Source organism: Sturnira hondurensis, unplaced genomic scaffold (assembly GCF_014824575.4).
Source record: "Sturnira hondurensis isolate 20B ecotype Veracruz unplaced genomic scaffold, ASM1482457v3 Scaffold0006496, whole genome shotgun sequence".
NCBI lineage: Eukaryota > Metazoa > Chordata > Mammalia > Chiroptera > Phyllostomidae > Sturnira > Sturnira hondurensis.
Window position 1 is genome coordinate 20,747,795 of NW_028079127.1, and position 15,202 is coordinate 20,762,996.

General features: G+C 36.8%; 1 protein-coding gene across 4 annotated transcripts; it reads right to left on the minus strand.

Moving 5' to 3' along the window:
• Nucleotides 1–3,674: 3,674 nt before the first annotated feature.
• Nucleotides 3,675–14,684, minus strand: TSN (translin). 4 transcript variants are annotated; one of them, XR_005067016.1, is made up of 7 exons: nucleotides 14,395–14,676; nucleotides 13,238–13,331; nucleotides 11,967–12,063; nucleotides 10,213–10,328; nucleotides 9,463–9,542; nucleotides 4,379–5,776; nucleotides 3,675–4,318 (listed from the first exon to the last, which is right to left on the minus strand). XR_005067016.1 is itself a non-coding variant. In XM_037049834.1 (6 exons), exons 1-6 carry the CDS (start codon nucleotides 14,458–14,460, stop codon nucleotides 5,543–5,545), a joined length of 687 nt encoding a protein of 228 aa, XP_036905729.1. In that variant the 5' UTR covers nucleotides 14,461–14,676; the 3' UTR covers nucleotides 3,675–5,542. The 4 variants fall into 4 exon arrangements, 2 of the variants coding, with proteins under 2 accessions (XP_036905729.1, XP_036905730.1); XR_005067015.1 differs by having other exon boundaries at nucleotides 3,675–4,335; XM_037049834.1 differs by having other exon boundaries at nucleotides 3,675–5,776.
• Nucleotides 14,685–15,202: the final 518 nt, after the last annotated feature.

A 15,202-nucleotide genomic window follows, 5' to 3' on the forward strand; every position in this document is an offset into this window, starting at 1 on the left:
AGAAAAATATAACCTTCCTAAACTGAATGAAGAAGCAAAAAGCCTGAACAGACCAATAACAGCAGATGAAATTGAAGCAATAATCAAAAACTTCCAACACACAAAAGCCCTGGACCAGAGAGTTTCACAGGAGAATTTTACAAACCATTTAAGGCAGAGCTAATCCCTATCCTTCACAGATTATCCCCCAAAATTCAAGAATATGGAAGATTCCCAAACTCTTTTTATGAAGCCTGCATCATCCTAATCCCAATATCAGACAAAGACATAACAAAGAAAGAAAACTACAGGCCAATATCACTGATGAACACAGACACTAAAATCCTCAACTAAGTACTGGCAAACTGCATCCTGCAATACATTAAAAAGATCTTACACCGTGATCAAGTGGGATTCATCCCAGGGATGCAAGGATGGTACAATATTCCCAAATCAATAAATGTAATACATCATATAAACAAAACAAAAAACAAAAATCACATCATCATATCAATAGTTGCAGAAAAAGCATTTCATAAGGTACAGCACCCATTTATGATGAAAACACTCAGCCAAGTGAGAACTTAGGGAGCATTCATCAACATAATAAAGGCCATCTATGAGAGACCTACAGCCAACATCATATTCAATGAGCAAAAACTAAAATCCTTCCCACTAAGATCAGGAACAAGACAAAGATGCCTGCTTTCACCACTCCTATTCAACATAGTACTGGAAGCCCTAGCCACAGCAATTAGACAAGAAAAAGAAATAAAAAGCATCCAAATTGGAAAGCAGGAAGCAAAACTGCCATTGTTTGCAAATGACATGATACTACTCATCCTATAGACTCCTCCAAAAAACTACTCAACCTAATAAGTGAATTTGGCAAAACGGCAGGATACAAAGTCAGTATCTAGAAATCAAAGGCATTTTTGTAAACCAACAATAAAATATCAGAATCAGAAATCAGTAAAAAATCCCCATTTGATAGAGCAACAAGAAAAATAAAGTACCTAGGAATAAACCTAACCAAGGAGGTAAAACACCTGTACTCAGAAAAGTATACAACACTGAAGAAAGAAATTAAGGAAGACACAAACAAATGGAAGCCTATACCATGTTCATGGATTGGAAGTATTAACATCGTCAAAATGTCCATACTAGCCAATGCAATCCCTATTAAAGTACAAATGACATATTTCACAGATTTAGAACAAACATTTCAGAAATTTATATGGAACCATAAACAACCCTGAATAGCTGCGACAATTTTGAGAAAGAACAAAGTAGGAGGGATCACAATACCTGATAAGGCACTTTAATAAATTTTTTTAAAAATTTTAATTATAGTAGATGCTCTAGTATTAGTTGACTGTTTTATCTTTTACCTGTTTTTATCTTTTCTCACCACCCTCCCTGCTGCAATTATACACTAAACATCTTAAGGGTACAGACCAAGCCTCCCACTTATTTTTATGATAATTTTAATGTGAAAACCACCCAACCCAAAACTGTACATACACTGTGTTCATAACTATTTGTGGATTTAAATTGTGCCTTAAAAGGCTATAGAGTTATGCCATCAAGAGCATCAAGGAATAAATGGTGTGTGTATGTGGAAGTCTGAATCACAGTTGTTCCACTTCATAGCTATGAACTCAGGGCAAGTTTATGGCCTAAGCCTATTCCCCAGGTCTCAAATGGGGGAAAATAAGCAGTAACTACCTTATGAACATGGAGTTCATAGGAGTTGCTATGAACATGAAATGAGGGGGTCTGGATAAAATGTTTAGCCCAGTGCTTGAAACATTAAGACCTCATTGAATGTTGGCTTAAAACATGCACACACAAACTGTACCACATACACTGAAACACCAGAAAAATATTTTTCAAACAGGAAACTACCTTCAACAGGGAAGGCAACTACAGATTGATCCTTCTTCCTGTCATCCACCAGGCATTTCACCTGTGTCAACTGAAATTTAAAAATTTTTTAATTATAAATTTTTTTAAAGAGCGGCCCCAGGACTTTTCTCCCTCCCAAGCCCATTTAAGGTTATTTATCACCAGAAATACTACTAATCATTTAACGAAAGACACTAAACACCGCCCACAACTTCAACCTACAATGTCTGCCTCTCCTACATTCTCTCCAAGGTGGGAATCCACTTCCTAGGCCCCTTGGTGTTTAGCAGGGCCACATGTCCAGTTCTAATCAACAAGGAGAGGAAGTAACATATCACTTTCAAACCACAGCAGTTGTGCAAGACCCTCCACAGTTCTTTCCCTCTTCCACAGCAACTGTTAACAGTTCAATCAGCAGCTGCTCTGTGAACTAGATAAGAATGTGAAGCAGATGCCCCAGCAACCTGCAATGGCAGGGAGTATGAGAAATAAAGTTTGTTCTATGTCCATGAGTTTTGGGGGTTGTTTCCACAGCATAATCTGGACTTGCCTGACATCACAAGGCTTTCAGGCTGTGAAACTAACCTAAATCTCTTACCACCCACAAAAAACCTTCTGAAGACTTTATTCTCTGGCTTCTGTGACAAGCCCACACTTGCCCTGTGTTATGGCAATCTAACCATATTTCCATTTCTTCATGTACTCTACTTCCTCTAACTCAACAAATCCTGATAACCAGCGTTTTGTCCTCTGCTCATTACTGTTTTCATTCTACATGCTCTTCAGGGAGACCTTACCTACTCTCTTGGTTTATGCACCATATATGCTAAACCCATCCAAAGCTATCTCCAGGATGGCCAAGTTTCCCTCACACCCAATGTCCTGCTGGACCTAGCCAATCCGTAAGCATCATAAACCCAATATATCCAAAAGCAAATGCAACATCTGCCAACCCTCCTCCAGATATGCACTTCCTCCTACAACCCCTACCTCAAATAACAGTACCTAAATCCACTCAGTCACCCAGACCAGAAACCTGCCAGTTACACTAGACTCCTCCTCAGCCCCCCCTCATTCAACCAACCAGTCCAGTCAACATCACCTCCCTTAAATGTTCATTAGTTTGAGGGGAAGGGAGATTGTTTATTTTTGTTTATGTTTATTATAGTAAATACTAAGGAAAGTTATTTCAGGTTCTGAATACATCTTATTTTGGTGTCAGCAATGACAGTGATGTTCTACCAGAAGAAGCAAATAGTTAAGTCCAGACCAAGAAAACAAGAGCTAGGATCTGTGAGTGCACAATTATGAAATTACTCCAGTAGCAACCTGCATCTTCACATCATCTCCTTAGCTACTCATTTAAGTATACATCTCAGAACACTGGCAAAGAAGCTTTCATTCTTTGTCTCTTAAGCAATACTCATATTACTGTTCAAGTTTAAGACAGGGCAAATCTCATAATGTTTTAAGTTCTTTTCTTCTTCTTCTAAGTCTATGAAGAAAAAGCACCCACTAATTCATCTCTCTTTTCTCTAACCTGCTTGATTTTCTAAAACTAAATAAAGCAATTCTGGTACAGCAAAACCAGAGCCAATGCTTCTCAACAACTTCAGTTAAAATACTTATAATTTCACAATCAAAGTAGATCACACAAATGTAACCAGCAAGTTACAGAACAGTAATGTGCCTGCTGTCCTTTTAATTATTTTCACTAATACACAGCAGTTTGCGCTTATCACCCCTGGTCTTTCTGCCTCAAAAATTCAGAATTTACTCTCAACTATAATTGAAAAAAATTTTTAATGTTTTAATTTTTAAAAAGAATTTATTTTCCATATACACAAGTTCTCACAGCAGCACACTAAATTATGAAAAAGCCCCCCCCCAAATTTTTAATTGCTTTACAATAAGCTAGCAACAAACACAAATGAATAATTATAAACATGACACTTCCAAAGTCTCAAAGGGAGTTATAGGACCAGAATGTGCTCCTACACTTAAAATGCTTTTGTTGAAACTAAAACCTACAGCTTCTTCTGAGAACTTTAATATTCTCAAGCAGAATCAATTTACGTAAGAGGCAAAGAAAACTATTGTCAAATTTACTGCCTGTGTGTGATCATGTAATCAAAAGTCTATTATACTCAATTCAGACAGTGCTATTATTGCACAATGCAGGTGACCATCGTAAGTATTTTATAGATCCTAACACTTTTCTTTCTACAAACTCTTCTGAAGAAAGAGCTGTCAGGAAGTTCTCTAAAATCCAACAATGTACAGCAATATATGCCTCATTTCTACTCCTTTCCTCATGATGGAAAATTTGTTCAGTACTTAATTCAACCTGATAAAAGCTTTGATTTCCATGCCAAATATCCCACTGTATAAACAGGAAGCTCAAACTGGAATCAGGCATGGAAGGGTGATACTAGAAGGGTGATACATCTAAACTGGATAAGGGTGATAAATCAAACTGGAAGGGTGATACATCTAAAATCTTCAGATTATTCTGGAAATACTACCACCTTCCTTTCAGCTCCAAAAAACTGTGGACTGTCACCATTTTAATAACTTTAATCCGACAGTAAAAATGACACAGCAAATATTCTTAGAACTTCCTGAAAATGGGGAGGGAAAGAGTGTGCCAACAAGATTTACGTGACTTGCCCAAAACTGTAAATCTAAATCTGTTGGAGAGTCTTTAACTACCTAAAACTGCTTACTCTAAAAAACGGTACCAATCAACTGTTGTATATTGTTTGTTTGTTTTTTAATCCAAGGTTTTTCTCTTTCTTCTGAACAAAGCACAGCATTTTCCTCTCAGAACATACCAATGAAGCAAATTAACTTCACTGGGTGGCTTTATACTCGCACACCAAACAGTCTAGCTGGCTGCTAAGGAAAAGGTTTCAAATCTTTAGAAATTTATCATGTGAAGTGCTAAAGATGTGTGTGAAAATGATTTTTAAATGTTTGCAGCAGCAAAATGTTAAGGCAACATCAAGAAACCAAGGTGTTTAAAACTTTAAGCCCTACCCATCTTCCCTCTCAGTAAACAGAGCCAAATGATATGATGTTACTCAATTCTTTAGCACAAAAACTTACCAATATCTTGAACTTGACTTTGCAGTTTAATTCTATATTTTGAGGGCAGTGAGAGAGAACCCTGGAGCTATAACTCCCTTGCAAAAAAATTCAACATCTGATTTATTCACCAGGCTTAAAATACAGGAAGAAAATATAAGTTTCCTTTGCTTAACAACCATTCTTTTTAATTATGTTTTCATACTATACCCAGGCTATACCTGTGTATGGGTGTAGAAAATATCAAGGACCACTTCCGAAGACACAAGACAATTGGTATCAGGGTAAACAAGAAAGGAACTTTACCAAGAGATTGAGATTTGCATTTTTTGACAGAACTGGATTGGAGAGCAAATTCACTGAAACAACAACAAAAAAAACCTGTCCTTGTACAGGCTATTCTTTTACCCCCAAAGAAATGTCTCAGTTCTGATACACACCATACAACTGGCCAAAAAAATAAAGCGTGGTGCTTAGCAATGGGGCATGGTAACTATGGTGAGCAGTACTGTGCTCACCCTCACTGGCAACCACTGAGATCAGCAGGGCTAGGCATGGGTAGAGTTTCCTATTTCTCTACACAAGCTGCTACTGTCTCCTTATTGAAGCCCCGGATAGAGAGATCATAGACCACCTCCTCTACTTTCTTCACATCATACTTCAAGCCATCATAGCGCTTCCTCAAGGAGTCGTTTTTCAAGTTGAGAAGGCGGAAACCAGAATCCAGCTCATTGATGAAGGTGGAGATGTGAAGAGGCCGGGAGTAGTCTCCAGCAGTCACACTGTTGACAGACAGTCTTGACTATACAAGGAAAGAGAAACTGGGATGCATTACAACATGGCTCCTTCTTAACATGTCCTCCAAATCACCATTACAAGACCCTCGGGCAACAAAACTTTTCCATACTGTCTTCGATAATTACATTTTTGACAAATGCTTATTACTAACATAGTGACTTAAGAAACCATTCCCTTTTTGTTGGAGTTTTTATGGTCTACAATTTATTTTTCTTAATTATTATTAGTAAACCTATAGTAAATACCCTGTAACAGGTCATGTTTTCATCTTTAGAATTATTTTTATAACATAATTTCTCAGGAAAGAGATTAAGGGATAAAAGCAAGAATAACTCATAAAGTTATACAGGTAAGTTGTTCTTGAAAACAATTACACGAATTAACAGTTACCAAGAACATGTTTTGACACTATTTTGAAACAAAGCAGTACTATCACCTTTTACTAATTTACACATTAGTAAATATGCACAGCTACCTCATCCTTAAAATTGGCATTTCTCTGATGACCAGCAAAACATAACACATACAGTCAGTGACTATCTGGTGATCAACAGATGGTTTATAAATGAATAGACACCCTGAACTTTTGTACCCACTTTAAAAAACAACAGTGAAGTGATAAGATCAAAACAGCAAATGGCTCCAGGACCAGAAAGCTTTACTAGTTAAATCTATCAACATTCAAAGAAAATTTAAGCCCTGACCACTGTGGCTCAGTTGGTTGGGCATTGTTCCAGAGAAAAACATTGCCGGTTCAATTCCCGGTCAGGACACATGGCTGGGTTGCAGGTTCAGTCCCAGGTCAGGAGGCATGTACAAGAGGCAACCAATCAATGTTTCTCTTCCTCCCTTTCCCTCTCTCTAAAAATGAATAAATAAAATCTATAAAAAATAAAAAGAAACAAAATATAATACCTATCCATCTCCAACTTTTCCAAAAAATTGAAGAGGGAGGAATGAATGCTTTCTAACTCACTTTACATGGCCAACATTATTCTGAAACCAAAACCAGGCAGGGACAACAACAACAACAAAAAAGGTTACAGGTCACTATCTCTGACAAACATAGATGCAAAGGTCCTCAACAAAATACTAGCAAATCAAATACAACAATACATTACAAGGATCACACACCATAATCGAATGGAATTTATGGCAGGGACACAAAGATGGTTCAACATTTACAAATCAATCAATGCGGTACACATTAACAAAACAAAGGCTAAAAGCCCTGGCTGGTGTAGCTCAGTGGATTGAGCGCAGGCTGCTAACCAAAGGGTCACAGTTCGATTCCCAGTCAGGGCATATGCCTGGGTTGTCTGCCCAGCTCCCAGTGGGGGCCATGTGAGAGGCAACCAACCACACATTGATGTTTCTCTCCCTCTGTTTCTCTTTCCCTTCTCCTCTCTCTAAAAATAACAAAAAAAGAAATAAAATGTTTTTAAAAACCAAAAAAAACCCCCACAAAGGCTAAAAAATCATATGAACATCTAAATAGATACAGAAAAAGCATTTGACAAGATACAACAGCCATTTATGAGAAAAAAAAAAAACAGCTCTCAATAAAATCAGTATAGAAGTACCTCAACATAATAACAGCCATATATGACAAACCCATAGCTAACTAATTTCATACTCAACAGTGAGAAACTGAAAGCTTTTTCTCTAAGATAAGGAACAAGACAAGGATGCCCACTCTTACTACTTTTATTCAGCATAGTATTAGAAGCCCTAGCCAGAGAAATTAGGCAAGAAAAATAAATAAAAGGCATCCAAATTGGAACCAAAGAAGTAAAACTGTCACTACTTGCAGATGATACGATTTTACATATAGAAAATCCTAAAGACTCCACCAAGAAGAACTATCAGAAATAATAAACAAAAATAGTAATGTTGCAGGATAATCAATATACAGAAATCTGTTGCATTTCTCTATATTAACAATGAACTATTAAAAAGAGAAATAAAAAAAGGATCCCACCTACAATTAAAACAGAAATAAATAAGAGCCCAGAAACAAACCCACACATGTATGAACAACTAGTTTACAACAAAGAAGCCAAGAATATACAATACAGAAAGTCTCTTCGATAAATGGTGTTGGGGAAACCGGACAGTCTTATGCAAAAGAAGGAAACTAGAACACTATTGTACACCTACAAAAAATTAACTCAAAATTGATTGAAGAGTTAAATGTAAGACTTGATACAATAAAATACAAAGACAGTCTTAGTAGTGTTTTTGTGAATATCTCCAAAGACAAGAGAAACAAAAAACAAAAACAAATGGAACTATATCAAACGTAAAAGCTTTTTCACAGAATAGAAAACCATCCATGAAACAAAAAAGACAACCCACCAAGTAGGAGAAGATATTTGCAAATGGGATTAATATCCAAAATATACAAAGAACTCATACAACTCAACAAAAGAAAGCTAATTAAAAAATGGGCAGAGGATCTGAAGTCATCTTTCTAAGGAAGACATACAGATGGCCAACAGGTACATGAAAAGATGTTCAAATCACTAATCATCAGAGAAATGCAAATTAAAACCACAGTGACATCATCACCTCACACCTGTTAGAATGGCTACTATCAAAAAGGTAATTTTTTGCTTTATGTAATGGCTTAATATTCAAAGTTTTACGGGATTTTTGGGACTTCAAAAAACAGAAGAGGGCTCACTGGGTTTAAGAGGTTGTGAATAAAACAAACAATTCCAAAACCAAAATGGAAACAAGCAAACTACATGGCAAGATGCACTGAAAAAAATAAGCTATAATAAAACCTCATTAAATAAAATTAATTAGGGACAAGTTTAGGTGACAATGTAAATAAATTTAAATGAACATTTAAATTCTCCACTAAATACAAATGTATTTATTTCAAGGATAAAGACTAAATTGAATATATCTGCTCAGTGTGGCCTCATAAAAATCTTATGAAAGGCACTGCAATGTAATTGAAAAGAGTGATTCATAATTGGTATATAAACTAGTAAAGGGTGCCTTTTAAAGAGAGCTTTAAAATTATTTAAGTTGTTCAGATAATAAATACTGGTGAGGATGCAGAGGAAAGGGAACCCTCACACACTGCCGATGGGAATGTAAACTGGTGCAGTCACCATGAAAAACAGTATGAAGATTCCTAAAAAAAACTAAGAATAGAACTATCATAAGGTCTACGTATTCTACTTATCAAAAAAATATAAAAACATCTATTTGAAAAGACATACACCCCCTATACTCACTGAAGCATTATTTATAACAGCCAAAACATGAAAAAATTTTAAGTGTTCATCAATGGATGAATGAACAAGGAAGTGGTACATTTACAATGGAAAACTACTCAGCCCTAAGAATGAAATCTTGCCATTTGTGACTACATAGATGTACTTTGAGGGTATTATGGCAAGTGAAAAAAGATGGAAAACATAAATGCCATGTGTTTGCACTTGTATGTGGAATTTTAAAAACAAGTAAGTAAAACAAAACAAAAACAAACTCATAGATACAGACTGGTGGTGTTTACTCAAGATGGGGTCAGAGTTGCGGAAACAAGCATGCCATAGAGTATATAGATACCTAGTTATAACACTGTACACCTGAAATTTCTAGGTTATTAACCAATGTTACTTCAATTAAAAAAATATACAAAAAAAAAAAATGGAAAATTACTAAGTATATTACCAGTTCACTAGCAAGAATTAAAATTCCTGAGAGATAATCTTCTACATCCAGATGAAATCCTTTCTCCCGATCTGGCTCAACTAAAAGAATATTAAAGTAAAGATAAAGTCACGATATGAATACAAATTAAGCCTTAGCATTTTTTAATGTGCACACACACACAAAAAAGTTCCTCCAAGTAACTGGAAAAGAAATGGATCACAAACCCTTTTTTCTAATAATTTTTATTTTTAATTACATTTGACATAAAATGTTAACCTTGCCAACTACACCTTACTGCAAATTTTTCTCACTCCTAAGCAAAATTCAATTTTCCCTTCCATTATTTCTCAAAAAGTAATACCACAAAGAATGGTATCTATTTATGTCAGATAATAGCTGTTTTCAGAAGATGTACAGAGAAGCCTGCAACTGAATTCATATGGTTGTCTGGAGGACACAAACGCACACATATAGGCACAAAGACACATAAGTGAGGAAACTAAGGTGTAAACAGGTGTTCACTGTACTATTCTTCCAACTTTTCTATAGCCTTAAAATTTTCTAAAACTAAAATTTACGAACAAAATATCCAGGTACAAAGAACAAGCCCCTACATATTTTTAGTTTTTGTGTTTCCAAGTAACTAGTTTTCCATATAGTTCCCATTTGTTATAATAAATAGAAAGCATAAGCCAACAACCCACCCCCCCACCAAAAATTAGCCTACCGTGCCCAAATCTGCAGATCAACACCAATGAAGACACTTACTGCCAAGAATTTCTGTAACTGCTTCTCGAGTCACTAGTGTTTCTGATTCCAAGTAAACAACAAATGCTGCCAGGAAGACCAAGCGCTGCAACACAAACCTCCAGTGCTCATGAAATCTACATGAATACAAGCACATTTAGGTTGATGGATTAGAGACCTTTAAAAAAAGATATGTTTAGTACAGTCAAATTCAAACATTTTAGAATTGGAATCCCTTTTCAAATAAAATTTTACATGAAGCCTCAATATATAAAATATATATGAGCAATACGACACTTAAATGTATTGGATGGATTTAGTATAAATACTACAAGTTCAAATTCATGACAATTACTTATTAAGTTTAATATATAAGCATGATCCAATTTATAAACACAAAAATTTACAACTGAAGACTACAGATGACAAGTTTAATGAATAAGAACAATGATACTACTCTGAGAAAAATAAATATTGGCAACTGAAGACTGATGAAAACAACTGCACATCAGCTTCAACACCTAGCTCATTCCTACATTTTGAGTGTAGGATATCAAGGTAATCCTGATTCATACATACAAGAAATAACTATAATTGCAATCACTAAATAGACTTAAAACCTCAGGATACTACAGTTAAACTAAGCTGGAAGCCTGAAAAAGAAATAAGCAATTACACCCCCTGGATATTTATGATATGCCTCCTGATTTTCAAATGTAGCAACAAATTTGGAAAAGATTTCAACGCAATGAGGGCCAAACAAAATCTTCCAAGGACAAGATCAGCTGTAGGGCAGCCTGGGTGTGATCTCTAAAGACCCTGACAATTCTGCCATCCTTATTTTCTATGCTTCAGTCACTAGTGGGGCGGGGTGGGGCGGGGCGGGGGGGGGGGGGTTGACAAACTTTCTCCCTAAAGGCCCAGATAGTAGATATTTTAAGCTTTGTAGGTCACTTTCCGTCTGTGTTACATATTCTTATTTAGTTGTTTTTCTTTTTTCAGCTTCCAGAGGCAGCAGGCCACAAGTAGTTTACCTATTTCTGCTTTAAACAATGCTATGTGATTGTGCTATCCATTCCCTACATACTTATTCTATTTGTTGCCCATATATGTGTCTTAAAGGAATCTTTTTTCAGGAAAAAAAGAAACATAAGTAGAAACTTTAGGTTCTTATATTAACCATATTTCATCAATATTTAGATGCAGTTTTTCTGTTTAACGTCTGTGAAATCAGGATTCCTTTTACAATGTTCATGTTTCACAATTATGACTGTCAATAATATTTCTTCTGTGGAGGTACATAAAATAATGAACACCTTAAAATAAATGGTAGTATCAATTCAACAACATACGGCATAAAATACTAGGTAGATATATTACTTGGCAGTGAAATTCAAGCTTTGAGGTTAAACTCAAATCTATATACATTCTGTCACCTAACCCCATAATCTTAATAGCATAGATATAGTTCATCCAATTTCACAAGTAAGTTAAATATACTAAAAAGATGCTCTCTACTTTGACTTTACATGACAAATATTTTCAACTGCTTTTTCATTGCAAAAATTATACATTTCTAAAGAAAATTTTGAAAATAAAAAATCACTAATTTTGTCACCCTTAAAATACCACCATTAACAGTTTGATTCTTTTTCTTTCTGTTCTTCTATGTAGAGAGATTTTTACCTAATTCTAGGCAATTGTTCAGTACATATTATTTTTCTGCCTTTCTTTTTTACTTAATATTATAAAATAGTGCTACTTTTTTTACAAACCTGTAATACTGTTCAGCAGGAAACTTGGTCTTCAAAGACATTAGATGTGTTTTTACAGTACCAAAATATTCTCGAGCTTTCAAACACCTCTTTGGAACTGATCAAAAAAAAGATAAACATACAAATTCGAGACTTAGAAAATTCCAAACACAGTTCTTGCTTAATAATCTATGCAGTCTACCTGGAAATAAATGAACTTTTTTGCAAAACCTCATGACTAAATATGGGGTATGCATCTCTTCTTTTTAACCTGGCTTTCAAAATTTCACCTCTAGTTTCTCTACTGAGTAACCAATACTGAAAAATAAATAAAAAGCTTCCTGAAAGGGAATGTTAGGAAACACACTGGTAAGCCATCATAAATCATCTCATCCTTACAGAAATGTGCACCAGATGCTTTCCTAGACAGTGTTCAAAGGAGGCTTAAAGTTGAACTGCTTCTAGCTCTTATTATTTGGTAAAAAAGAAGTTTTATCAATTATTCTCAATTAGGCTGACCAACTACAAATCATTAAGAAAAATGACATGCCTCCAACACCTGTAATTTACGTTATCCCATAATTCTCTATCTGAAAGTGTATTTCAACTCTTTCAGTTGTGCTGGCTACATCTTACAATGGAGGTTCCATGTCCTAACTTATTAAAATTGATCTCCATTCAACGTGCTAACTGTAAACACATTCAGAACACTTTACACTGGTCATTTCCTATCTACAAATACATATTAAACCACATTCGGCCTGGCTCATGTCTCTCAGTGGATCAAGTGCCAGCCTACAAACTGAGGGGTCACTGGTTTGATTCCCAGTCAGAGCACATGCTTGGGTTGTAGGCCAGGTCCCCAGCTGGGACCATTTGAGAGGCAGCCAAACCATGTTTCTCTCCCTTTTTCCCATCTCTCTGAAAAAAAATAAATAAAATCTTTAAGCCATATTCAATGACTGAAAGGTTGGGGCTTTTTTTAAGTGCCAAATAAAAATTGCTAGATACACAAGTGAGCTATGATACTACCACCATTATAATCAGTTCATCTAGCACAATAAAAAACATTCCATATTAATACAAAAGTGGAAAATCAACCAAAACACAGCATTCTGTAAACCTCTGAAAATAATCAACTCACCTACTTCTCCAAATTTAGTCAACATAAAGCATGAGGAACATTTTTCATAATAAGATGATACAAAGTGGAAATGTCTTTTGGATGGAAAGTAACTCTTTAAATGAGATTAATCATATTAAAACCTTCGAAATCAAAACAAAGCACTTACTGTCTTGAAACCCAGCACCCTGATGGACCCCTTGCAGTAGAGTTAAAATCTCCCGAGCTGTTTGTTCTAAACTCTGTACTACTTTTCGGATTTCCTAGAAAAAAATAAAAAACAAAGTATCATATAAATTAAACATAATTATTATCACAGCCTCAAACCAATTCAAAACACTAACAATCTTTACAAGTCCTTAACTGGTACAGAAAACACCCAGGTTTGAATCCTGACTTTCCCACTTACTTCCTCTATGAGACCTTCAGGGGGTCATTCAAAAGCCTTAGGTTTCTCATTAACTTTCAGAGGATAAGAAATACCCACCCACCCTAACTATGCCACAGGAACACTAAAAAAATCAAAGGAGATAAGGTAGCTAAACCTAATTTGTAAAGAGAAGAATGAAATGCAAGACATTTTTTCATTCATTCATTTTACAAATATTCACTGAGTACATTTATGTGCTACCCATTATGTAAATAGTGTAGAACCAAGTATAGTCCCCTTCTTTCCGGCAGTTTAGAGGACGCTGAGGGAGACAGATGCTTGAAAAAATAAGAATCGTACAAAGTTCTTAAAATTTTAATGCGTTACTAGTAAGCATGACAAGAAAAAAGGTCATCTGAACTGTGAAATCAAGAGATGAATATAAGATAACCAGGAAGAGTCAACCGAAGCAAATTTCGGGAACAGCAGAGTACATGCAAAAACTCCGAGGCAGGCAACAATTTAGGGTACTGGAGAAATGAAAGGGAGGGAAAGTGAACATAATATACAACAGAAGACAGCATAAAATGAGAATGGAGACAGAAACACACACGCCCACATGCCTGTGGGCCATAAAAGTCCACAGAGATGGACTTTTATCCTACGTAGAATGAGAAGCCATAGTTTTAAGGAGAGGCTAGATGGTGCTTTGAAAACAACAAACCTAATATACACGTTGTCTGAGTCATAAGAACTAAGTCACTGACGTAAACTAGTGCTAAACGGGAGGAAAACTGACTCCGAGGAGACGAGATCGGAAATAGGAGCTGGAGAAGAAACGCGCCCTAGGCTCACACGAGAGCGGCTTCCCCACAGCTCAAGACTGAGCGACGGAGAAGGGCTGAGTGCTATGACCCACCTAAGAAGGAAAGGGGATGGGAAGAGAAGGGGCTCACCTCCCGGATATCCTGCTCGGCAGCCAGAAAACCCTGTAGCTCCACGAAGATCTCGCTCACAGACATGGCGCCGGCTGCACAACTATCAGCGAGGGTGGCCGGCTAAGGGCGTTCACCAAGCAACCAGTTTACAGTGGGTCTAAACTGCAGCCACCACCACCACTCCGCCCGTTAGGGCCAAAGCTACTGCCGTCGCTGGGGTCCTCCGAGGCCATCGGCGCGCAGGAAGCCGGGCTGTCCGCCGCGCTGCCTGGGGTGCCGCCCACGGCCTCCAAAGCGGAGGAGAGCTCTCAAAGCACTGGGAAAGGGCTGAGAACGGCCCGGGCGGGTGGGCGGGGCTTCCGCGGGGTGGGGGGGGGATCTTCCTCAACCCACGGCCCGGAAATAACTCGAAAGAGGGCCTTCAGGGTAGGTGGGAGTGACGGAAGTGGGGCCGTGGCTTGGAGGTGGTGCAAGCACTTCATTTAACTTGGGAAATGTGGAGATTACATTTTAAGAATGAGATAGAAAACAATGCGTTATATTTGCAAAAGTAACGGGGAAAATAAGAATATGTGGGGTAAGATGGGAGCAAAAATTTTTAACGCCGTCTCTGTATATTGATATTACCTGTTTTTAAATTATACTACTTCACACATCTTGTTCACCAGTGGTCGCTGGTGGCAATTCAACGCCAACGGGAATAACAATTTGGGATGTGGTGAAAAAGGAAGCTTTATTCAGTGGAAAATAGCAATTATGATACTGCACAACTGTGAAGAGGCCTTGGGTGGATGCTTCTCCCTGCTACACTGTTTCATGCTGGTCT